This window comes from Mobula birostris, chromosome 1 (assembly GCF_030028105.1).
Source record: "Mobula birostris isolate sMobBir1 chromosome 1, sMobBir1.hap1, whole genome shotgun sequence".
Lineage (NCBI taxonomy): Eukaryota > Metazoa > Chordata > Chondrichthyes > Myliobatiformes > Myliobatidae > Mobula > Mobula birostris.
Window position 1 is genome coordinate 87,308,876 of NC_092370.1, and position 23,958 is coordinate 87,332,833.

The 23,958-nt window shown below is 44.1% G+C and overlaps 1 protein-coding gene across 2 annotated transcripts in view; it reads left to right on the plus strand.

Annotated features, from left to right (window-relative positions):
• The window catches only part of mppe1 (metallophosphoesterase 1), a 47,992-nt gene extending 25,390 nt beyond the window's left edge, over nt 1-22,602 (plus strand). Inside the window, exons 4-9 of one of the 2 annotated variants that reach the window (XM_072258788.1) lie at nt 1,155-1,235; nt 6,538-6,646; nt 10,515-10,592; nt 12,977-13,099; nt 17,659-17,799; nt 21,345-22,602. In XM_072258788.1, coding sequence (XP_072114889.1) covers nt 1,155-1,235; nt 6,538-6,646; nt 10,515-10,592; nt 12,977-13,099; nt 17,659-17,799; nt 21,345-21,539 — 727 coding nt within the window. In that variant the 3' untranslated portion in view covers nt 21,540-22,602. The remainder of the gene's footprint in view (nt 1-1,154; nt 1,236-6,537; nt 6,647-10,514; nt 10,593-12,976; nt 13,100-17,658; nt 17,800-21,344) is intronic. The other variant, XM_072258797.1, reaches the window with a different exon arrangement.
• The last annotated feature ends 1,356 nt before the right edge of the window (nt 22,603-23,958 follow it).

Below are 23,958 nucleotides of genomic sequence, written 5' to 3' on the forward strand. Positions count from 1 at the left end.
TTTCAAGGTGATTGGATACCCAAGACTCGCTGGAATGTAGAGTGTGACAGTGATCTAATTGAGACTTGTTTCATTGAAAGAGTGTCTCACAGTCCTGAAGAAGGATCTCAGCCCAAAACCTTGACTGTTTATTCATTTCCATAGGTGCTGCCTGACCTGCTGAGTTCCTCCAGTATCTTGTGTGTGTTGCTTACCTTGAAGGTGCTGGCTATTGGAATTGCAGGATGGTAGACAGATATAAAATGTGTTGTATATTAGACCAGTGAGCTTGAGTTTCTGCTGCTTCAGCAGTGAAGGGCATCATGAGTGAAAAGATATATCCGAGCCTATCTGTGACAGACTATCCTCAGCTACTTGCGTGGTCACAGGGTTCAGTATAGCTGCTCCCTGAATCTTTTAAACTTTCCATTCTGCACTCTTTGTACTTTAACTGATTCCTTTCCTTCAACAAATAAAGGGGCAGAAGTCCAAGTCCAACTCTGACTCTGAACATAACCCTCACTTGAAGGTACCTGCTCCTATCTCTGCAGTCATCAGTCATGTCCATGGTTCCTTGCCAGTTAACCAGCTTACCCCTAAATACCCCTTATTAGAGTACAAAATCAAACCTGTGACAATGGATTGCCACAAATCCCTTCTTTTTGAATAGTATTCATTCTACTCATTACAAACCAAGGCAGTACTCAGTTTAATTCATCCTTGTCATCAGTTTTCATGGAAAAGTTGTTATGAAAGGGAAGAACAGTAAGCCTGATTTTCTTGCTTTAGTAAGTGGTTGTGATCGCACTGTCTGCACATGTTCTGCGCTGAATACAGATGGATATTGTGCCCTTGGGTTGAAGCTGTTTGTGTATGAGTCACTTCTCTGGGGATTCTTCATCATGGTTTATTTTGAAAGTTTTTTTTTAAATGACCTGCCACCAGGTTGGGATAGATACTCTGATAGATTTCAGTTGGCATTGGTTTGCCATGAGTTCAAATGTTTCTGTTGCAGGTTTGGCTACAGGGGTGTAGGCCAGCTTTGCTGTTGCTATCTTCTCCTGATAATGTCTGCATGTTCCAGTGGGAACTCCGATTAAGCAGGACATCTTGGTCTGAAAATGTTGAGTTTGTATAAATGACTGCCGTCCTCTGTATTTGGCTTGCTTTCACAGGATGGATTCGTACAAACTGCAGAGGTTTGAGTATACGTTTAACTTCACCTCCGCTAAAGTGGTGTCAAGGAAGGGTATAAAGTAAGTGGACTCTGTTATATCCACCTTCCTGCCTGATTCTTTTATTAGGGAATACTTAAAGTGTGTTCCATAGTGATGTAGATTGGGAGTTAATGAAGTGGGGAGAAACTGTAATATTTCTTCATTTGACTTCCTTTCAATCACAGAGTTTTTATTTTAGGGAGACGTAATGTGGAACAGACCAGTAGGCAGGATCTACCTAGTGGCAGTGATTTAACAGAAGCCTTTCTCTAGGCATTCCTGCGAAAAGGATAGGGTCAGTGATTAGCTGGAGCTTTCTGTGACAGCCATATTGCCAACAGAGATTTAAACCATAATTATGTTAGCAGGAATGGCGGTTTGCTGCATAATCCACTTGTGATTCTAGTAATTCAAAGCTGCAAGCTACACCAGGTAGATATGAAGGCTTATTGTAAAGGTTGGGTGGTTAGTGTAAAGTCCAGTTGTATCTGTGGTGTTTTGTATAAGCTAGGGGTGTTCCTGATCTGCCTGTGTGAGTATCTGGCTGAGCTTAAATAGTCTATATCCAATCTGTCGTTCAAAGGAAGAATATCTGTGTAGGCTGGTGGTTCTCCACTGGGCACTGGAAGTAAATGCATCCTGTTGCAACCACTGCACCAGGATATCATTTGAACAGAGCGTTATTGTCCACCGTGCCTGTCTGTTGATAGCTGGGATGCTTAAGACACAGCTTAAAATTTCAGTGTAGGTGGATGTCTCTTTACTGTCAGGATTGGATCACTTTGAAAGATAGTCAGACTGGTAACTACGGAACAGCAATGAAGCATGTACGTAGTAGGTTAGAATGATGGAGCCATCACTAATAATTCATCCCCGTGTTACGAAATGGAAGGTTGCGATGTGTTGGCATCAGCAAAGCACAATTTGTGTATGACTGGGAGGTAGATGTCAGAGCTGATGAATACAGAAAACAGAATAGTGCAGCATTGCACGGGGCACTTGGCCCACCATGTTTTGCTGATGTTTTACCAATTTATACTAAACATTCTCCTCCAGTAATTTACAACCCTCCATTCCCTTCACATTCATCTATCAAATATAGATGGCCTGTGGCCATCAAACTTTACAACTCCTCCCTTGGAGGGTCAGACACCCTGAGCCAATAGGCTGGTCCTAGACTTATTTCCTGGCATAATTTACATATTACTATTTAATTATTTATGGTGCAACTGTAACGAAAACCAATTTCCCCCGGGATCAATAAAGTATGACTATGACTAAATACCCACCAAAATGCTTTCTTCCACTGCTACCACCCTGGTTACCCATTGCAGGCACCTAGCACTCCTGACACAATAATAAAAAAAAGACAAACTTGCTCCTCATGGCACCTTTTAAACCCCCCTCCCCCCCAGCGTTAAAAGTGTGTCCTCTAATGTTTGATGTTTCTGCCCTGGATAATAGATTCGGTTTACCCTACCCATGCCTCTTATCATTTAAAAAATCTCTGTCAGGTCGCTTCTCTCCTTCTGACGTTCCAGGGAGAACAACTCAAGTTTGCCCAAACTTTTCTTGTAGTTCTTACCATCTAATTAAGGCAGCATCCTGGTAAACCTCTTCTGCATATTCTCCACAGTCTCCACATGCATCCTGTCAAGAACTGCATACAATACTCCAAGTGCAGACTGAGATAATTTCCTTATCCTTATACTCAAAAAAAAAAATAGGAGCAGGAGTGGGCCATCTGGCCCGTCGAGCCTGCTCCGTCATTCAATAAATTCATGGCTGATCTGGCCATGGACTCATATCCACCTACCTGCCTTTCCCCTATAACTCTTAATTTCCCCTACTACCAAAAGCCTATCCAACCTTGTTTTAAATATATTTGCTGAGTTAGCCTCCACTGCTTCATTGAGCAGAGAATTCCACAGATTCACCAATTTTAGGGAAAAGCGGTTCCCTAAATCCTCCTCATCTCCACCCTAAATCTACTCCCTGAATCTTGAGGTTATGTCCCCTAGTTGTACCAGTGGAAACAACTTTCCTGCCTCTATCTTATCTGTCCCTTTCGTGATTTTATATGTTCCTATAAGATCTCCTATCATTCTTCTGAATTCCAGTGAGTACAGTCCCAGGCGACTCAATCTCTCCTCATAGTCTAACCCCCTCATCTCTGGAATCAACCTGATGAACCTTCTGTGTACTACCTCCAAAGCCTGTATATCCTCCTTCAAGTAAGGAGACCAGAACTGCACGCAGTACTCGAGGTGCAGCCTCACCAGTGCCCTGTACAGTTGCAGCATAACCTCCCCACTCTTAAATTCAATCCCTCTAGCAATGAAGGCCGACATTCCATTTGCCAACACCAATACCAACGAAGACAAATATGCCATACCCCTTCTTTACCACCCTATCCACTTGCATAGCACTTCAGTGAAGGGTGGACCTGGACCTCAACGTCTCTCTGTGCCTCAATTCTATTAAGGGGCCTGCCATTAACTGCACAATTTCTTCTTTCATTTGACCTCCCAAAGTGCAACAGCGCACACTTGTTCCTCTCTGTAACTGATCTGTATCCCACAGTATTATTTGATGGTCCTTTATACTGTCCAGAACTCCACCAATTGTGGTGTTACCTTCAAACTCGCTATCCATCCATCCATCTACATTTTCATCCAAGTGATTGATATCACAGTACATCACAAACAGCCGAGGTCCCAGAACAGATCCCTGTGGAACACTGAATTGTTGAAACATTTTGACACAAGAACAGGCCATCTGAACCTTTCGATCTACGCCATCTCCTGATAGCGCAAAGTAAAATCAGAAACACTCAGTTGGTCAGGGAGCATTGTTTAATAGGTTTGAAATTCCAGGTTGAACAGCAATCCTGTTAGGCCTGTTCCTGAGGTCTTTTGTGGTACCTTTACAAATTGTGCTGCCTCAAGGCCCTTCTGGCTCTTTACTGAAAGCCCTGATCAATTCTGTTTCCTTGCTGCGGTGAACTTCAGAACGTAGCTACACCGAGATCTAAAAAGAAGCTCTCCCTTGGCCTGTTTTAAATGCTCAGGCACTGGATGTATGCTCAAGGGCTGCAGGCAATAGATTTTGATAGTAATCAGGAGGTCTGAGACAAGTGAGCATTAGTAATAGCCATGGTATTGAACAAGCTCAAGGCAGCAAATGGGCTCCTGCTTCTAATTCTTATTAGCCACTTATTTTTGACTATAAATGTATTTTTCTCCAATTAGTAGTTTAAAAAAAATTAATGTATGGAAAGTGTGTGGCAAAGAGGCAATAGCATATTGTAAACTTTTAAATGTTAGAAGTGCAGTGGTTCAGTGTAGTTTATTTTTGGTTGTTCTGAATGGTGATCATAAAGGAAGTTGGATATCGATCTCTCTCATGGCTGGATGGACACTAACAAGCATACATTTAGTGTACACACAGACACAGGAATCTGGAGAAACAAACAATTTGCTGAAGGAACCGAGGGGTTTGAGCAGCATCTGTGGGGAAGGGAAAGAAATTGCTGACGTTTCTTCAACAGGGCACTCTTAAGTTGATTCATTTGCTTAATACAGGGGTCCCCAACCTTTTTTGCACCGCGGACCGGTTTAATATTGACGATATTCTTGTGGACCGGCCAACCGGGGGGTGGTGGTGTTCAAGTAGGGTTAGGCTCACCTCAACATGTCTTTCACGGTTAGGGTTGCCAGCTTTCTCACTCCCAAATAAGGGACAAAAGTAGCAGTCAAATCCTGGGACACTTTACCCGAGGAAAGACTATCATGATCATGAAGCCTTGCGCGGGCACCTGTGTGTGCATGCGTGACGTGCACATGTGATGTGCGTATGTGCCGATTTTGTTTTCCCCCACAAATCGATTTTGCTTTTACCTTTCCGACTACACTGTACATACATTATTTCTACTTTATATAGGTTGTGTATTTATCATATTCCTGCTTTTACTATATGTTACTGTTATTTTAGGTTTTATGTGTTATTTGGTATGATTTGGTAGGTTTTTTTTGGGTCTGGGAATGCTCAAAAATTTTTCTCATATAAATTAATGGTAATTGCTTCTTCGCTTCACGCCATCTTGGCATGAACGGTTTCATAGGAACGCTCAACCTTAACTGGGGAAGTACGGGACAAACCAATTTAGCCCAATATACGGGATGTCCCGGCAAATATGGGACAGTTGGCAATCCTATGTTCAAGTTCAACAGTGCGTGACAGGGAATGAGGAGAGGTGCAGCTGACTCATATCGTTTCCTCACAGCCCGGTAGCACATGCTTTGCGGCCCGGTACCGGTCCACAGCCCGGTAGTTGGGGACTGCTGGCTTAATAGATTCATACAGCTTACCTAGTCCATGTGACCTGGTCTTCTGCCTAGTCCCATCTATCTGTACCTGGACTGTATCTCTCCAAGTCCCTCTCATCCATATACCTACTCAAACTTATCTTCAACATCATAATTGACCTGCACCTATCACTTCCACTGGCAGCTCATTCCACAGTTACACCACCCTCTGAGTGAAGAAGTTCCCCCTCAGATTTTCCTTAAATATTTCACCTTTCACCCTAAACCTATCACCTCACCCAACCTGAGTGGGGAAATGCATGTATATACCCTATCCATAATTTTGTATACCTCTGTAAAGTCTCCCCTCAATTTTCTGGCACTCTAGAGAATTAAATCCTAAACTATTCAACCTATTTATGTAACTCAGGGCCTTCAGTCCTGATGTCCTTGTAAATTTTCTTTGCATTCTTTCAAGCTTATCTTTTCTGTAGGTAGGTGACCAGACTTGCATGCACTATTCCAAATTCAGTCTTGCCAATGTCTTGTACAATTTTGTTTCATTTATTAGAGTTGCAGTGCACATGAAGCCTCTTCCCCCGCCCCCACCCCCACCCCCACCCAGTACTCGAGGGAGAAGAAATCAATGGGATGTAGTGAGAGGAACCAGATGGATTGCTCCTCAAGAAGATCCAGTGCAGACTCATGGAGTGGCAGCAAATGGTGTCCTCGCATCCTCGGTTATTTGTGACACTTATAAAGTGTTAAAGTAAAATATGTTTCAGCAATTTCAATGGATGGGAGCCTAGAGCTGGAATTGGCAGAAAATGGGATTGTGTACTGCAGGCAGCTGGTGTAGCAGTGGGTGATGCTGAGAGGTCGGGATTAAGCTGATATTTTGTTTTTGTTCGAACTTGACCTCAGTTCAGTGCAGCCAAAATAGAAACCAGCAGCGTTCCTTTGTGTGCTTGAAGAACTGTGCTTATTCATCATGTGGATGGATGGAAGATTTATGCTGCCCTTTGTGTTTGCAGTTTTGTTCTAGTTAACAGCATTGCTTTGCATGGGGATGGTTGCTCCATTTGCGAGAAAGTAGAAAATGATCTTCATCAGCTCTCCTTGGCACTGAATTGCTCCCGACAGGTGGGTTAACACCATTTGCAGAACGGGTGGCATGCCAGCAGAAGTTAATTGCGGTGAACTTATTAGTGGGTTGCCAATGTGGGTTGCCAATGCACTGCCTGTAAAGTGGTGGAAGGAGATTCAATAATAATTTTTTGAAAGGGATTTGGATAAATGCTTAAAATTGGAAACATTCCAGAAACATTGTGAAAGAGCAGGGATTGCAACTAGTTGGAAAGCAGTTTTTAAAATGGGGAAACTAGCTGACTTGCTTTTTGAACGATTCTGTGGCTATAACAAAGTGAAATGATGCCAATTAATGTGACTTTCCTTTCCATGCTCATAAATATAAGTAGTTAATCATTGATACAAACCCTGTGGTCAGTTATTGATTCAAATATCTGTGGCAGTGACCTTTGTTTAAAAAACAGTTTTTTTTCAAAAAGATAAATTTCATTAGACAGCCAGTGACTTGTGGTATAGCTGTGACCATGATGCTTTAACCTTTGAACTCTGCATTCCCTTTGACCTCCCATTCCTTTGTCGACTCTTTACCTCTGTGTAGTTTCAGATCACTCCATCCAATTGTCCTAGGACATCTGTCCTGGTATCCTGACTGGAGTAATTTTCCATCTGTCTCTGGGCTCATGGAATCCTCTCTAATTAACTTTCCTCAGCCCACTTGCTCATACTCCTACCAGTTACAAGCCCATTGTTGCTTTAGAATTGTCCTTCAATTACCCTCTTCCATTTACTCCTACAGGCTCTGTGTTTGGTACCCTCTTTATCCCTGACCATGGCTTGTTTAGACTTCTGTTATCTCTCGCTCTCTGCTCAGCATCCTGTCACCCATTTATGAACTGCCCAACTGCATCTTGTTAGAAACCCAGAACAGCACCGGAGCAAAACCTTTGACCCACAACATTATGCTGAACTAATTCAACTAGTAATTAAAGCCTGCTGAACTGGACCCGTCTGTCCATATGAATCTTTCATATCTCTGCCTGTCTGAGTCCCTTAAATGTCTCTATTGTATTTGCTTTCACTGCTGCTGCATTCCAGGCACCTACCACTCTTCATGTAAAAAAAATAATGAATTGCCCTCCACATTATTTAACTTACTTCCTCTCACCTTAAACGCATGCCCTCTCATGTTAGACATTCGGATCCTGTTAAAGATGCATTGTGGATGTGATTTATTTTGGAGTCAGTACTGGAGCTGCTGCCGCATATCTCCAGTGACTCAGGTTCAATCCTGACCTTCAGCACCACACCTGTGTGGGTGTTGTGTGTTTTCTCTGTGACCCTATAAGCCTCCCCTGGGTATTTTGATTTCTTCCCACATCCCAAAGACATGAAGGTTGGAGGATTAGTTGTTCTCTGCAAATTATCCCTGATGTGCAGATGAGGAGTAAGGTGGGGTTGAGGGGAACGTGGGGAGAATAAAATGGAATTAATGTATGTAGAGGAGGCCGCACCGGGAGCACCGGATGCAATAGATGACCCCAACAGACTCACAAGTGAGTCTGTACCACTTGCGCTTACAGGGATAAGTGCCAGGTGGGAGATCCGTCCCACGGATCTCCCACCCGGCACTTATCCCTGTAAGCGCAAGTGCTACACCTATCCCTACACCTCCTCTCTTGCCACCACTCAGGGCCCCAAACAGTACTTCCAAGTGGGGCAACATCGGTGGAACCCGACACAGATTGGGGGACCGCTTCGTCGAGCACCTCTGCTCCGTCTGCCAAAACAGACAGGATCTCCCAGTAGCCACCCACTTCAATTCTGCTTCCCACTCCTATTCAGATATGTCCATACATGGCCTCCTCTACTGCCATGATGAGGCTAAACTCAGGTTGGAGGAGCAACACCTCATATACCATCTAGGTAGTCTCCAGTCCCTTGGTATGAACATAGAATTCTCCAACTTCCGGTAATTCCCTCCCCCTCCCTTCCCCTAACCCTATGTCACTCTGCCCCCTCCCCCAGCTGCCTGTCACCTCCCTCATGGTTCCGCCTCCTTCTACTACCCATTGTGTTTTCCCCTATTCCTTCTTCACCTTTCCTGCCTATCACCTCGCTGCTTCCCTTCCCTCACCCCTTTATCTTTCCCCTTACTGGTTTTTCACCTGGAACCTACCAGCCTTCTCCTTCCCACCCTCCCCCCACCTCCTTTATAAGGCCTCTGCCCCTTCCCTCTACAGTCCTGACGAAGGGTTCCGGTCCAAAACGTCGACCGATCTTTTCCACGGATGCTGACCTGCTGAGTTCCTTCAGCGTGTTGTGAGCAAGTAACTAAGTCGCTTGCGAGCAGTGTTCATGAAGGGTCCACTGTGTCCGACCTGCACGCTCCTTCCAGTAGCTGATGAACTCTGGGTGTGGGAAGTGGGTAACACTTTACAGTTCACCTTGCCAGTGACTGTTGTGACGCCACTTGCTCTCTACCTGACATGTTGCCTCTCTTTAACCTCTTCATAAGCACTCTCCTGACCGCCACATTCCTGCATCCCCACATGTTCTTGGCACCCTGTCATCCTCCCACCACGTCGCTCTCTCCAGCAGTTTCTGTTATAGTCAGTCACCCACTACTGTCTGGCGGTATCATGCTGCCACCCCAGGTCTGAATACTTATTGATAAACTCCGCAGCAACTCCCCCCCCACCTTTCTTTATCTCTCGTGGTGGTTTCTGCACCCTTGGTTATAGAGTACAGTTCAGGGATACCTCCACTTGAGCAGTAACCAGTTGTGATTTTTGGTGTTCAGAGGTTTGGTCATTGGAGGGGGAGGGAAACTTAAGGATCTTCCAATACCAGCAGTTGGCAGAATGTGACTTGACATCCATGTTTACCCATTACTTGCTGTGCTCCTGCGGCTGCGGATTTGGCTGTTGTATAGCCACACCACTTGATGCTCTGGTGCCCAACAAAATCTTTAAACCCCATCAGTGCATTCCCTCCCAGTAGTTCCACGCTGTTGCCCATGGTCCTCTCCAGTTTGGACGTTGTCTCCTTGTGCCATCACCACACCCACCCATTGCCCCCTCGGACTCTGCAGGATGACCAGTAATCACTGTCCTCCTTTACGGTTATCTCCAGAATCTCCATCCATTCTCAAACAAGAGCATAGGACAGTGTAGCATGCTACAGGTCCTTCTGCTCACAACGTTGTGCCAATCTAACCCTTCCCTCTCGCATGGCCATCCATCTTTCTTTCATCCATGGGGCAATCTAAGAACTCTTTTAACTGTCCTTAATGTATTTGCTGCTAACACCAGCCCTGGTAGTGTGTGCACCCACCAGTCTCCGTGTTTAAAAAGAAACCTGTGCCATCCCCCCCCCCCCATACTTCCCTTGAATCACCTTAAAATTATGCCCACTCGTATTAGCCATTATTTGCCACTTCCACCCTGCAAAAAAAGGTGCTGGCTCTCCACTTTGTCTATGCCTCATATCACCTTATACACCTCTATCAAGTCACCTGTCATTCTCTCTAGACATGCTTTCTAATGCAGAGCTGATCTGTCCACCTGAAGCCCAACTTCCAGGTGGAGGTCTTCGTCTTGATAAAGCCCCTCTGCCTGCTTGTACTTCCCTATGACAATCCTTGCCCCCATTTCTCCTCTAAGCTCTGCACTTTTTTTCATTCCTTTCACTCAGCCTTTAAATTTCTAAAGCACTGCTGAAATCTTTGAACCTCACCAGCTTATGCCCATTATTTCCCCTTGCGATGCCATGTTTGAAGCATTGGAAGTCATTTGGCTTACAGCCCTGTTTTAGTTCATGAGATAATAGGTCTGGTGGTGAGTTGTGCATTTACTTTTGATATACAGTTGTGCAAAATTGAAAGGAGATTTTTCAAAATGTTAACAATATGTTTTTCCAACAGCTGGATTCAAATCATTCCAGTGAGAACTGTGAAGATAAGAGAATATTCACAGAATATTCCCCTCCTATTTTACTTCAGGTAGGAATTTTTAAAAAATCTGCCTTGAGTGATTTTGCTTTGCTGTCAACAGATTCATTGTGTTTTCACAGCAACACTAAATCTTTGCTGTGCTCTTATGCTTGTCATCTTGTTTTTTTTTTAAACTAATGATGCACTCACATATGAGAAAGGGCAGGCCCTGCCCCTGAGCCTGACTGTGAGAAAATGATCTCTCTTATATCAGCAATTTCCAGAATGTTAAGGGTGTAGGGTAATCCAAGTAAGAGTCCAAGTTTTAAATGAGGAATTGGCTGAAGGAGAAGGGTGATGAGGTCGGCGAGGGACTGGGCTGAGGAGAGCAGAAGAGTGATGGGCTCAGTGAGGGTAGAAGGGCAATGGGGTTGGGAAAGTGAGCTTTGTGACTCAATGATCGCTGTAAGGCTCACTCAGTGAACAGCCTGCATAATCGATCTGTTCTTGGAAAGAAAAGATCACTGGGACAAGTCAGCAGGAAGTTCAGTAGTTCCACTTAATATGAGAGAAACGTATACAACATACAACCTGAAATTCTTGTTCTTCGCGGACATCTATGAAAACAGAAGAGTGCCCCAAAGAATGAGTGACAGTAAAAACATTAGAACTCCAAACTCCCCCCACTCTCCCCACTCATGCACAAGCAGCAGTAAAACAATGACCCTTACCCACCCCCATCCACGGTATCAGCACCCTCCACCCACCAGGCAAGCAATAGCAAAGTTCCCAAGAAAGACCATGATCTGCAGTACAACAAAAGCTAATTGTTCACCCAGACAACCTGCTATGTGTCAGGCTCTCTGTCTCTCTCCCCAGTAAAGGGAAGGTGAAGTGCCACCCTTTCACACAGAGAGGGGAGACAAAGCACAACAACTCGCTGACTTGTGATGATAAAGTCTGCTGTGTCACTTTTTTTTCTGAGATCTCCAATTTGAGAATTGGCAACAAACTCTTCCCCACCAACGAGAGAGAAAGCGCGCGATTGGCCGAGTACAGAGCCCCTGACAGCCAATCCACTGTTTTATCCTGTGGAGGCGGCTTGTCCACAGGGCTGTGATGCTCTGAACCCTGACGGCGCGCTCGTCTTTCTAGGTCACATCCTTGGGATTTCAAAAGTGGCTGCTTGTGAGCCCCCGGGGAGTGGGGTCTCACCACCGCAAAGAACCAAAGTCTGAGTGTAACTCTAGGTCAATGTCTCTTGTCAGAACTCCATCCACCTTGGAAAGGGAAAAGAGAGATGTCAAAGGTAGAAATTAAGCATTTTCCACAGCTGATCTCGAAGGAGTCGCCGTTAAGCGCCACAGTAGCGCTGTCCCTGTGGAGGGATGAAAGGATCTGGCAAAACAAGTAGCAGGCTTGCAGAATGACTGGAACAATTCTTGTCAGCTGGTAGGATGTACGACAGGTGATGTTCACTGCAGTCTAATGCACGCAGGCAGTGTTGTGCTGGATTATGTGTATGTGGACCCTGCCAGCATTCGTTCTGTATCAGTGCTAATAAACCTTATTCTGGTTCCTCTAATTCAAGAGGCTTTTAGGTAGACACATGAATCTGCAAGGAATAGAGATATGAGTCACTTGCAATTAATTTAATTTGGCATCATGCTCGACATGGACATCGTGGGCCAAAGGACCCGTTTCTGTGCTGTACTCTTCTATGTTCTATTGGACATCAGAGAACCTTGGGGGTTTTTACAACAATTTGGTGGTTTCATGTCACTTCTGGAGGCCAACACTTCATTTCAAGGTTACTTTTATTACATGAAGTTAGGTTCCCTGGCTACCACGTTGAGCTTCAAATTCATTGACTTCTGGATCAGTGGTCCAGACTTCAGTTGTTAATTTTGCTGACAGCAGCAATTTGGGAGTGAAAGGATACTCATGGAATTGCATAGAAACAGGTAATTCATCCCCCATGTTCTATACTAGTGGTCCTCTGAGCCCTTGTTCCAAGTCTAGTTTTTGTTGCCGAGAAATTGGTATATTATTGTCACGTGTACCGAGATACAGGAAGAAAACTTCCCTTTTGTATGCCATCCATAAAGATAATTTCAAAACATGAGCACATTGAAGTGGTAGAAGGGATTAAGCCATGGCAGAATGTAGAATATAGTGTTTACGTTATAGCAAAAGTGCGGGCAAACAATATTGTCTTTATATACTCCTCTATTTAGAGTAACTGGCCAATTTACCATGGTCCTGAAAGTCCCCTGTGAGGATTGAAATTTACCAACCATTCTTACAACTTCAGAGCGGTCCTACAGCAGTTGAGGAGTGATGTTGAGAAGAAATTACCTGTGTTGTAGTAATGACATGCCCTATGATCACGAACCACCACTCTGTGCAGTGATCCAGTTTGTTATTGTCCTAATGGCACCTGATTCTTGCAGCATTATCCCCTTTATCGAGTCAGCGATGCAGAGTGTACGGGCGAGGACTCTGCATCCCCTGAGGAAAAGAAGCTGCTCTTCCGGGAGAGATATGACACCTTGTCCGCTGAAGCTTCTAAAAAGGTAAGGGATCCATTCGTAACTTTGGTCTTGATGTTTTTATTTCGCACAGTGGGAGAGCATGAATACTTTGGAAGCTAAGCTGGATTTACAGCTGGCAGATCAGCTGTGGTTCAGTAGGTAACATTCTTACTTTCACGTCTAAAGGCAGTGAGTTCACATTCCACTCCTGAGAATTAACTACACAACCCTGTGATAAAAATATCTTCGAATACATTCTTTGTCCTTTTCTGATTCAGTAGCTAGAGGAACTCACAAACAAAGGAGGCACTATGTAAGTGTTAAAGGTTATAGAAAACTACTTCATTAGTATTATCTGTACAGTAGAATAAAACACAGAAAAGGATCATGTAGAAAAGGAAGCAAATTAATACTGTACTTATCAACTAATCAATAAGGCGATCTATAAAGATTTGGAGGGAATCTCAGGTGTCCAATGTATCTCTCTGTCTGGCTCGTAGCACCAATCTGGACTCAGCCTGAGGCAAAATTCCAACTTGCACAAAGAAGTTGAGCAACTCAGCAAGTCAGGCAGCATCTATGGAGGGGGAGAAACAGTCGATGTTTGGTCTGAGACCCTCCATCAGAACTGGAAAGGAAGGGGGCTGAAGCCAGAATAAGATGGGGGGGGGGAGGGGAGGAGTGCAAGCCGGCAGGTGGTAGGTGAGACCAGGTGAGGGGGAAGGTAGCTGTTTGGGGGACAGAGATGAAGTAAGAAGTGGGAGGTGATAGGTGGATGAGACAATGGGCTGAACAAGAAGGAATCTAATAGGAGAGGACAGTGGACGAGGGAAGAAAGGGAAGGAGGAAGAAGATCCAAGGGAGATGATGGACAGTTGAGAAGAGAAGGTGTGAGAGAATAACCAGCTAGGGGAATAAACAAAGAAATTACTGGAAGTTAGAGAAATTGATATTCATGCCATCATGCAACAAAGTTGTTGCCCCATTTCACACTTTCAAAATGTGGCATAATTGCTACCCCAGTATATTTCCATTCAGTCACGGTAGTACTCTGTGGTACCTACCCTCTTACCCTTTGTGGCCTTCAGTCTAGCCACGTATCTCGGAAGGCAGCGTGTCTGAAGAAAGACACGTTCATGTCATTACGCTCAGGGCTGTGTACCAACCAGTTCTCCTGTACTCAAAATATTCTCAATTCTAAGCTGACACCACTTTGTCCTAAACCTACTATTTTGTGTTCCACACTTCTGCACATACCAGAGAGGAATCAAATATGTCTTTTTGTTCAATTTAATTCACCCCTTACAAGCCCACTCTCCCAGGAATGTACAATTCTATTGCATTACCCAAGGAGTGTCTTTTGAATGAAATGGTTGACATCATAATGAGGCTTATTGATTTTCCCAAGTGAACCTGGCATCTGCAGTCTCTCGTGTTTCTGTGGATCTATAAGGGAGGGACTCTCTCAATATAAAGTCATAGAGCACTACAACACAAAAGAAGGCTCTTTGGCCCATCTATTCTATACAAGCCTAATTTTCTGCTGCGTCTCATCTACCTGCACCCAGACCATTGCTGTCCATTCCTCTTTCATTCATTTACCTGTCAGAACTTCTCTTAAGTGTTACAATTGTTACATCTACTACTTCCACTGGCAGCTCATTCTACACTCACACTACTCTCTAAGTGAAGTAGTCTCCCTTCAGATTTCCTTTAAATATTCCACCTTTCTACCCTAAACCTATGACCTGTAGTTCTAGTCTCCACATCCTGTCTATGCACCTCATAATTTTATATAACTCTATGGATCTTCCCTTATTCTCCTGCATTCCAGAGAATGAAGTCCTAACCTACTCAAGCTATCTCTGTAATTCAGGCCTCAAGTCCTGTAAATCCCCTTGTAAAATTTCTCTGCTTCTTTCTCGCTTATTGATGTGTTTCTGTAGGTAAGTGACCAGAACTGCACACAAAACTCCAAATTTGGCCTCACCAATGTCTTAAATAACTTCAAAGTAACATCCAGGGTAGTTAAGAGAGCTTATGGGGTTTTAGCTTTCCTTAGTGGAGGGATACAGTTTAAGAGTCGCGGGGTAATGATGCAGCTCTATAAAACTCTGGTCAATACAAGAGGACATGGCTTTAAGGTAAGGGGTGGGAAGTTCAAGGGGGATATTAGAGGAAGGTTTTTTTACTCAGAGAGTGGTTAGTGCGTGGAATGCACTGCCGGAGTCAGTGGTGGAGGCAGATACACTAGTGAAGTTTAAGAGACTACTAGACAGGTATATGGAGGAATTTAAGGTGGGGGCTTATATGGGAGGCAGGGTTTAAGGGTTGGCACAACATTGTGGACCGAAGGGCCTGTACTATTCTATGTTCTAACTCCTGTCCATAATGTCCTGATTTATGAAGGCCAATCTGCCAAAAGCTCTCTTTACAACTCTATCTGCCTGTGAAGCCACTCTCAACGAATTAAGGATCTATGTTCCCATGTCTCTTTGTTCTATTGCACACTTCAATGCCCTGTCCTTCAGCCCTGATCACTGAAGTGCACAGGTCTTGAGAGGTCTTGACTGTGGATGTGGAGAGGAATATCTAGAACTAGTGGTTAATATTTAAAAATACGGTAAAGGCCTCGCCTATTTATAACAGATAGGAGATAAAATTATTTTTTCTCACCAGGTCTTTGTAATTCACTTTCTTCCTCACTGAGGAAGAGAGTCCTTGAATATTTTTAAGGGAGAGGTGTACAGATTCTTGATGAGAAAGAGTTGGATAAAATTGAAGAGTTGAGGCTGGAATTGGATTACAGAGAACCTGGGCAGTGTAACCACCAATGTTTTCAGAACGCCAGAGCTGGAGGCATGAAGAATTGTAGCAGTTGAGAAGGTGTATACAGAGGATCACCACAGTGTTAAAACAAAGAAATGAACTTCTGAGCGGGTGCCTGTTACAGGCCGGTTGAACTCTTGTCACCCAGCAAACTGGGTGGAGAGCATAGGTGCACATCAGCACATTTCCAAAGCTGCTTGGCTAATTCAAGGGTGCCGATTTTGTAGCGAGATAATGGGTGGTTCTGATTATTGCTGCTGAAATAGTTGAACAGCAACCATGGCTGTAATCCTCATTTCAGCAGTGTGGTCTCTGGGAATGTAATGGAATTGTTGCAGTAATGTTGTGTGGGTACCTGGATATCTTGTGGAGGATCAGATTATCCAACCTAATTCCTTTTGTTAAATTCTTTTGACTGCTGAAGCTCTTAAAAATCGGGTCAAATTTGTTACCACTGATGAAATGAAGTTTTTTTTGCAGCAGAAGTATTTTAGTGCAAAGACATAAAATTACTATAAATTACAAAAATAAATAGTGCAAATGATGCAAGGCATAACGTTCATGGACGGTTCATAAATCTGGCGGAAGGGAAGAAACTGTCTCTGAACTGTTGATTGTGGGTCTTTGGGCTCCTGTACCTCCTCCCCAATGGTAGTAACAGAAAAAGGGGATGCACTGGATGGTGGGGCAGGTTGTGCCCATGATGGAGCTGCAACCCTCTGTAGCCTCTTGCGGCCCTGTGCGTTGTTTGCTGGTGCTTGGGATCTGTGACATTTCATTATTACCGAGGGGGCACCAACTGATCACTACCTGTCCCCAAAATGATTGGTGACATTCACACCAAATAAGCCAGTCTTTGGCATGGACCTAACAATTTTGTACTGCACTTGCATCTGTGTGTAAAACTAACAAAGGTAATGGACCATTTCTTCCTCAAACCTCATCCCTACATGTAATGGTCAGTTAGCACTGGAAACCACAGGTGACCTGTGTGTTTTGCTGCTAGAAACGATCCGTATCACAATTTCCTGCAATGTGAACCTGCATCATTTGCACGTGTATCAAGGAATACGAGTTGAAAAATAAATTTTATTTATCTGCTTTGTTACTCCTCACTTTCTGTGAGAGTGAATTTTATTCTGCACCTCAAGTACTTGGAAGATGATTTGTGAATTCCATCAGAGCAAATTTCTGCAGCTCAAACAGCTGCAATGTGCCGTTTGCCTGCACTGTTCATGATACAGAAACCAGTCTGGTGCTTCCTGGTAAATATTCACTTCCCTTCCAGTCTAGATACCAGGGCACTTGTATACCCCTTTCCTCTGTCAACTGGTGTTACTAACTAGAGGCAGTGGCCCTCCTAGTGGTGCAGCTGAGCCGCAGCTGCAGTGGCCCGGGTTCAGTCCTGCCCTCCCGTGCCACCTGTGTGTGGAGTTTGCACCTCCTCCCTGTGAGCTGGTCCTTTTCCCCCGGGTGATCTCGTTTCCTCCCATGTCCTAAACACGATGCAGGTTGGTAAGTTAATTGGTGATGGTAAATTGCCCCGAGTGTGTAGGTGAGTGGTAGAATCTGGAGAAAGCTGATGGGAATGTGGGGAGGAGAGTGGGATTAGTGTAAAAACAGGACCTTGGTGGACTCGAGCATGTTTCTATGCTGCGTCTTTCTGTCAGTGATTTACTACCTCGACATGAACATGGTGCACAGATCAACATGTCTGTTCAAAACTGTTTTTAATGTGTTGGTGCTAACAAACTTCTTTGGGTGGGTTCCAGCTGCTGTGGTGGTTTCAACCTCGTCTGATCCTGAGTGGTCACACACACAGCGCCTGCACTGTGCTGCACGGGCAGCACCTCCCTGAGATCAGCATTCCTTCCTTCAACTGGAGGAATCGCAACAACCCCAGCTTCCTCCTGGTAAGGAATCAGACTTCTTTTGGTTTAAGGCATCTTAAAATGTTTTTTAAAAAGAGAGTGGTGTGCATCCTCTGTAGAAGTTTGAGATGGTGGAGTAGATTTGATGAATTAATTCTTGTATAAAGGATCGAACTGGAGACAAAGAAAGATTGGTCTATTTGGTTAGAGGGTTGAAGGTCAACAACAGCACAGAAACAGGCCTTTCAGCCTGTCTATTCCATACTGACTCAAAATAAATTTATCATCAAAGTACGTTTGTGTTGACCTTCTGCCTAGTTCTATCTACCATGTCCTCTCCCACCCCCGAAACCCTTGCAAGTTTTGATAGCCCTGTCTCGCCAAATACTTTTACATCCTGTCCCATAGAGTACCTTCCAATAATTTATGATCTAATTTACCCATGACTGAGTCTCGGAACTATTTTCCTCAAAGCGTGGTGTTTTTCTTTACGGCCAAGGTGGACAGATACTCCAAATGGAAGGGAGTGGGGTAGGCAAAAAGTAACTGGGATGAGCAGGAATCAGATTGCATTTCCAGCTGGATCAGGGAGGATCTAGTTAAATGGCGGAGCAAGTTGTGGGAATTAATTGGTAATTGGTTTAAAGTGTAGGTGAATTAGGCTTGTACCTGTTCCTAATTTGTTTGTACACTCATGGAGTTCAGATGAAAGAGAGATGCAATATTGTGAGAGGGACTGAGAGGGTGAGTTCTGAGAAGATGTTTCCTTTAGTTGGTGAACCTAAGACTGGGTTAGTATCCCACTGGAAGGTGTTGGATGTTGAAGATTGAGATAGAGAAGAAGCTATAAAGATTTTGTGAATTCTCAGTCCTGAAATTCTCCGTCCTTTCAAGGCTGAAATTGATCAATTTTTGAACGTCAAAAAAATCTACCTGTTCTATAGATGAAGCTGGATCAGACACAAGATAAGCCAGGTACTGTGTGGTGGTGTGGTAGTGTAGCAGTTAGTGTAACGCTTTATAGTACCAGTAACCCAACTTCAATCCCAGCTGCTGATTGTATGGCGTTTGTACGTTCTCCCTGTGACAGCATGTATTTCCTTTGGGTGCTCTGGTTTCCTCCCATGTTCCAAAGAGGTATGGGTTAGTAACGGGACGGTGTGGGTTCATTGGGCTGGAAGGGCCTGCTAGCGTGCTGTAACCTTAAGAACACCAAGAATAAACCACAACCTAGTAGCATCATAGAATTGTGGAGGTTCTGCAGAAGGAAGCTGTTTGACCTACAGTGTTCATGCTGGAATCTTAGGGCAAACCAGTAAATCATGAGCAAGTTTTGAGTTCAAAGGTAGGGAAGAGGGGAAGGAAAGAAAGCAAATGAAGTCTGTGATGTGGTAGATGAAAACAAAGACTTGGAAGTGAAGCTGGCAGGGAGGGAATCAGAAAATGGACAAGAAACAAAAGGTAGGGAAAATGAAACTGATTGCTGTGATCCAAATGTGTTGAATGTGGGGTTGGATTCAGAGGCCTGGACTAATGATTTGTTTCGATCCCGCTACTGCAGCTGGGGAAGTTGAATTTAGTTATTTAAAGAATCTGGAGGATTGTCAGAGGCAACTTAAAAATTGTCAAAGACCCAGAACAACTAACAAGGCCAAGCTCTGAGCTGGGTCTGCTGCTAGCCAGTGTTCCTGGGATGGGGTTTCCACAGTCTGCCACTTGAGGCCCAATTTGCAGTTTAATCTTGACTCCTGATAAAGAAGGTACAATGACTGTTTCTAGACTAGGGTCCTGACACATACAGAAATAATGACAACTGAACATGGCAGAAACATCCAAGAGAACTGCCTCCTACACAAGTACATTAGATCAGTACAGGGACCTGGTCTGCACAAGGATTCATCTCTTTCTACTGACCTCACTGTATGCTGAGAGACTATTAACTCCCTGGAATGCTGCATCCCTCTTTCACCGTCACTGTATTCATCAACTTTCACTATGCGCACTATACCTTTCTATGAAAAGGTAGTTCATTTCATTGACAAGACAAGTATTTACTGCTTATCCCCAGTTTCTTGAATATAGTGGCTTGCTATACCATTTCAAAGAAGTTTGAAGTCAGCCACACTAGTGTGGTGCTGAGTCATGTCAAGGTTGGAGGTAAGGCCTGCAGATTCACTGCCACAAAGGGTATTATTTGACCATGCAGATTAGTAAGTTAATTGGCAACTGCAAATTTCCCCAAGTGTGTAGGTGAGTGGTAGGATATAACCATATAACAATTACAGCATGGAAACAGGCCATCTCAGCCCTTCTGGTCCATGCCAAACTCTTACTCTCACCTAGTCCCACCGACCTGCACTCAGCCCATAACCCTCCATTCCTTTCCTGTCCATATGTCTATCCAATTTAACTTTAAATGACAACATTGAACCTGCCTCAACCACTTCTGCTGGAAGCTCGTTCCACACAGCTACCACGGTAAAGAAGTTCTCCCTCATGTTGGATCTGGGAAAGTTGATGGGAATGTGGGAAGGATAGTTGGATTAGTGTAAAAACAGGTTCTTGGTGGACTTGAGCTTACTTCTATGCTGCCTTGTTCAGTAAGCAGTGTAAGTGTTCAAGAAGATATTAGTTTTGTAGCCACCATTGCCACCACCAATTAATTGATGCGATTAATTCCACAAATTTAAGTTCTAGTGCTATGCTAGGATTTGAATTCCTGTCTCTGGGTCAATAATCATAGGCTGTGACTGCTGATCCAAGAATGTCACCACTAAGCTGCTGTGTGTAAAATCATAATGTTGTACATGGTGAAACTCTGAAACAATATAGAAAATGCTGGAAATCTTCAGCAGGTCAGACAGCAAATGAGAAAGGGTAACCTTTCATAAGAACCAGGAGGAGTGGAAAGAGTAAGAGAGATTGAATGATGCGGGTGGTGCTGGTACCAGCTGGCAGAGTGGCGAAGGCTGGTGAAAAGACAAAAAAAATAGTTTTTAAACTCATTCAAGGGATGTGGGCTTCACACACCGAGCCAGCATTTGAACCTCCATCCCTAGTTGCCCTTGAGAAGCTGGCGGTCAGCTGCCTTCTTGAACTGCTGTGGTGTGGGTACACATCAAGGAATGCAGTGGTTGAAGAAGGCAGTTGCGAGGGAGGGAGTTCCAGGATTTTGACGCAGCGATGTGAAGGAACAGTGAAATGTTCCAGGTCAGGATGGTGTGTAGTTTGGAAGGCAACTTACAGACAGTGGTGTTTGCTGAAGATATCAATGCAAGGAGTGAATGATATCTGAAACTAGCTGGTGGGAGGAGAAGAAGAAACAATTTGTGAAACGTGGAGGATTAGAGTGTCTGATTCTCTAAAGTTATATTTTATATTGTGTCTGAGGTGTGCAATCAACCTTGCATGAATTCACATGACTCTGCTTTTTCTACAAGAGACTCCTCAAAGAGGGAGATATTTATGGGTGCTTTGCAATGAGATATTTTAGGGATGGCTGTTGGCCATCTCTGTGTGTGCTGTGCTCACCAAGCGATTTCAGTACCTCAGCAGCAATGACATTGAGTTGTTCTCTTTCTCTGCAGGCCACCATTACAGCAACAGACTTTGCACTCTCCAAATGTTTCATGCCAAAAGAAAGTACCCTAGGAGCCATTTATCTCACAGCGGGCGGTCTGGCGATCCTTTTGATCCTGTTGCATTTCCATTTCCACCAATGGGTGACTCACAGTTTGATTAACAAACACATCCGTTTGGCAAAAGCACACCGATCTGATTAGCTTTGTTTGCCATCACATGGTGCACTGGATTGGGTGAGATTCTGTGAACTACGCTACTACTCCTCTGAGGAAAGGAAATTTTTTTTTGAATCTTTTGGTGGATGGGTTATAAAAATCTCCTGAGATTGTGGCCGTTTAGAACTTGTGAAAACTTGTCAATGCCTGCATTAAAACCAGCTTGGAAGTACGCTGATCACGCTGCTTAAATAAATGGGAAATGAAGTTTCGAGAAGCAAGTCCCAAGACAACACTCAACATTAACATCACTCCTTCACCAGCCTGAGAAATATTTGGCCTGGGTACCTGGCTCTCTCAGGCTTTAGGTGTTATTTTTACTGACGGATAAACATTGTGTCAAATAGATTCAAAGAAACACACCAGCAAGGTAAACCAATTTGTACATATTGCAATTGATATAAAATTTTGGTAGTATTCTACTGAACTATGTGGCTTACTTTCAAATGAGATATAAAGCAATGGTTTCTTCATGTGGAGAGAAAATGGAGTATAAATCAATATTTCCTAGAAACACTCAGTGTGGTTCTGAGTAAGATGACAGTTTATTTTACAGTAGCTGTTTTGCTGTGAGCTGTACACACTCTACCCAGCTCCATGCCTTTGACCAGTGTAGTGAAACAGTAATTCCTTCCAGATTCAGCCTACCCTTTCATAGTCCGGTCTTACACACACACATCAACTTCCTGAACCTGTAACCATGTGGATGTAGGAGTCAGGGTGAAGTATTCTGAAAGCATGTCGATGCATCCTTGCTTCCTGACCACAGAAGAATATCTGATTTTGCCGAAAATTCCAAAGGCAACCCTCACCAGGATCATTTAGTTATTGGACCAGACTGCAGTGACAGCTTGTCATCTGTCTACAGGGAACCAACCAGCAGCTGGCTGGAACATGGAAACAGTGTTGCTCCTGGCTTCTTTCTGTGTCAGTAGATTCAGTGGTTGGATACTGGGGCAAAAGATAAACTGAAACATGGGATACACTTTATACCTTGTCCCTTATCTTAACCCCGGTCCATAATTGGCAAGAATTTATTTGAATGGAATGGACAATATTCATTAAAAAGAATAGTATTGCTGTTTGTAAACATTGAATGTATTTATATGAATTTATTCATATTTGTTTATTCCTGTGATTTTGAAATGTCTTTGATTATGGGAGAGCTTTAGAAAGGTTAGAGAAGGTCTGTGGCAAGAGGAGCCAACAGAAGATGATTGGCATGATCCTTGTTGCTGAGTGATGCTGCCTTTGGAATGACTGGGAGCCACACAAGGTTCAAGGACATAAGAAGTTGGAGCAGGAGGGATTCCTTTGGCTTTAGAAGCCTGTTCCACTATTTATTGAGACCATCTACCTCATCACAATTTACAGTGCCTCCTGATTCCTTAAGATCCAGAAATCCATTGATCCATTTTTAATGTGAACAAACTGAGTCTCCGTGGCTCTTTAGAGTATAGAACGAGCAAGAAATCCAAGCAACACTTGAGGAACTCAGCAGGCCAGGCAGCATCTATGGAAAAACAAGTACGGTCAACGTTTCGGGCCGCGACCCTTTGGTAGGAAAGGAAAGGTACGTTGCATCTGGAATTTCTCTGGTTAGCGGACGATTTCCCTCCACACCTCTCTAACGTATGAGGCAAGTTACAGTAGTGGTTTGCCATTGCCTTCTGCCGGGTGAGTTTTCAAAGAGATCACCAGCTTATGAGCATGGATGGAAAGCGTGCAGGGTAGCCAGCTGGATTCGAACTCGGGACCTTTTGTCCCGAAGTCCAGCGCTGATGCCACTACGCCACCAGCCGGGCAGGACTGGAGAAAAAAAAGAGTAGATTTTAAAGGTGGGGGAGGGGAGGAAGAAACACAAGGTAGTAGGTGAAACCGGGAGGGAGAGGGGTGAAGTAGGGGTGCAAGGGTAAGTGCCAGGAGGGCGATCAGTGGGGAGGGACGAATGGACAAAAGAGTCGCGTATTACAGAATAAACTGAGTCTCCATGACCCTACAGAATTGCAAAGGTTCACTGCCCTCTCTGTGAACATAAAACACAGTACAGGCCCTTCATCCCATGATGTTGTGCCAGTCTTTCAGCAGACTCCAAGATCAAGCTAATGCTCCCCTCCTACATAACCCGCTATTTCTCTTTCATTCATGTGCCTTTCTAGAGCTTCTTGTATCTCCCTAATGTCCCTGGGTCTACCACCACCCCTGGCATGAAGAGATCTCTCAGTTACAATCCTTTATTCTGTCATCCCTGGTCCTAGACCCCTCAGGGAGAGGAAACATCCAGCCTGCTGAGCGGTGTGAGAATGTTGTTTCAGCGAGGTCTGCTCTCATTCTGCAAAACTCTAAAGAATACAGTCCCTATCTACTTGCCATCTCCTATTGTAGCAAACCACTGTCCTTGGAA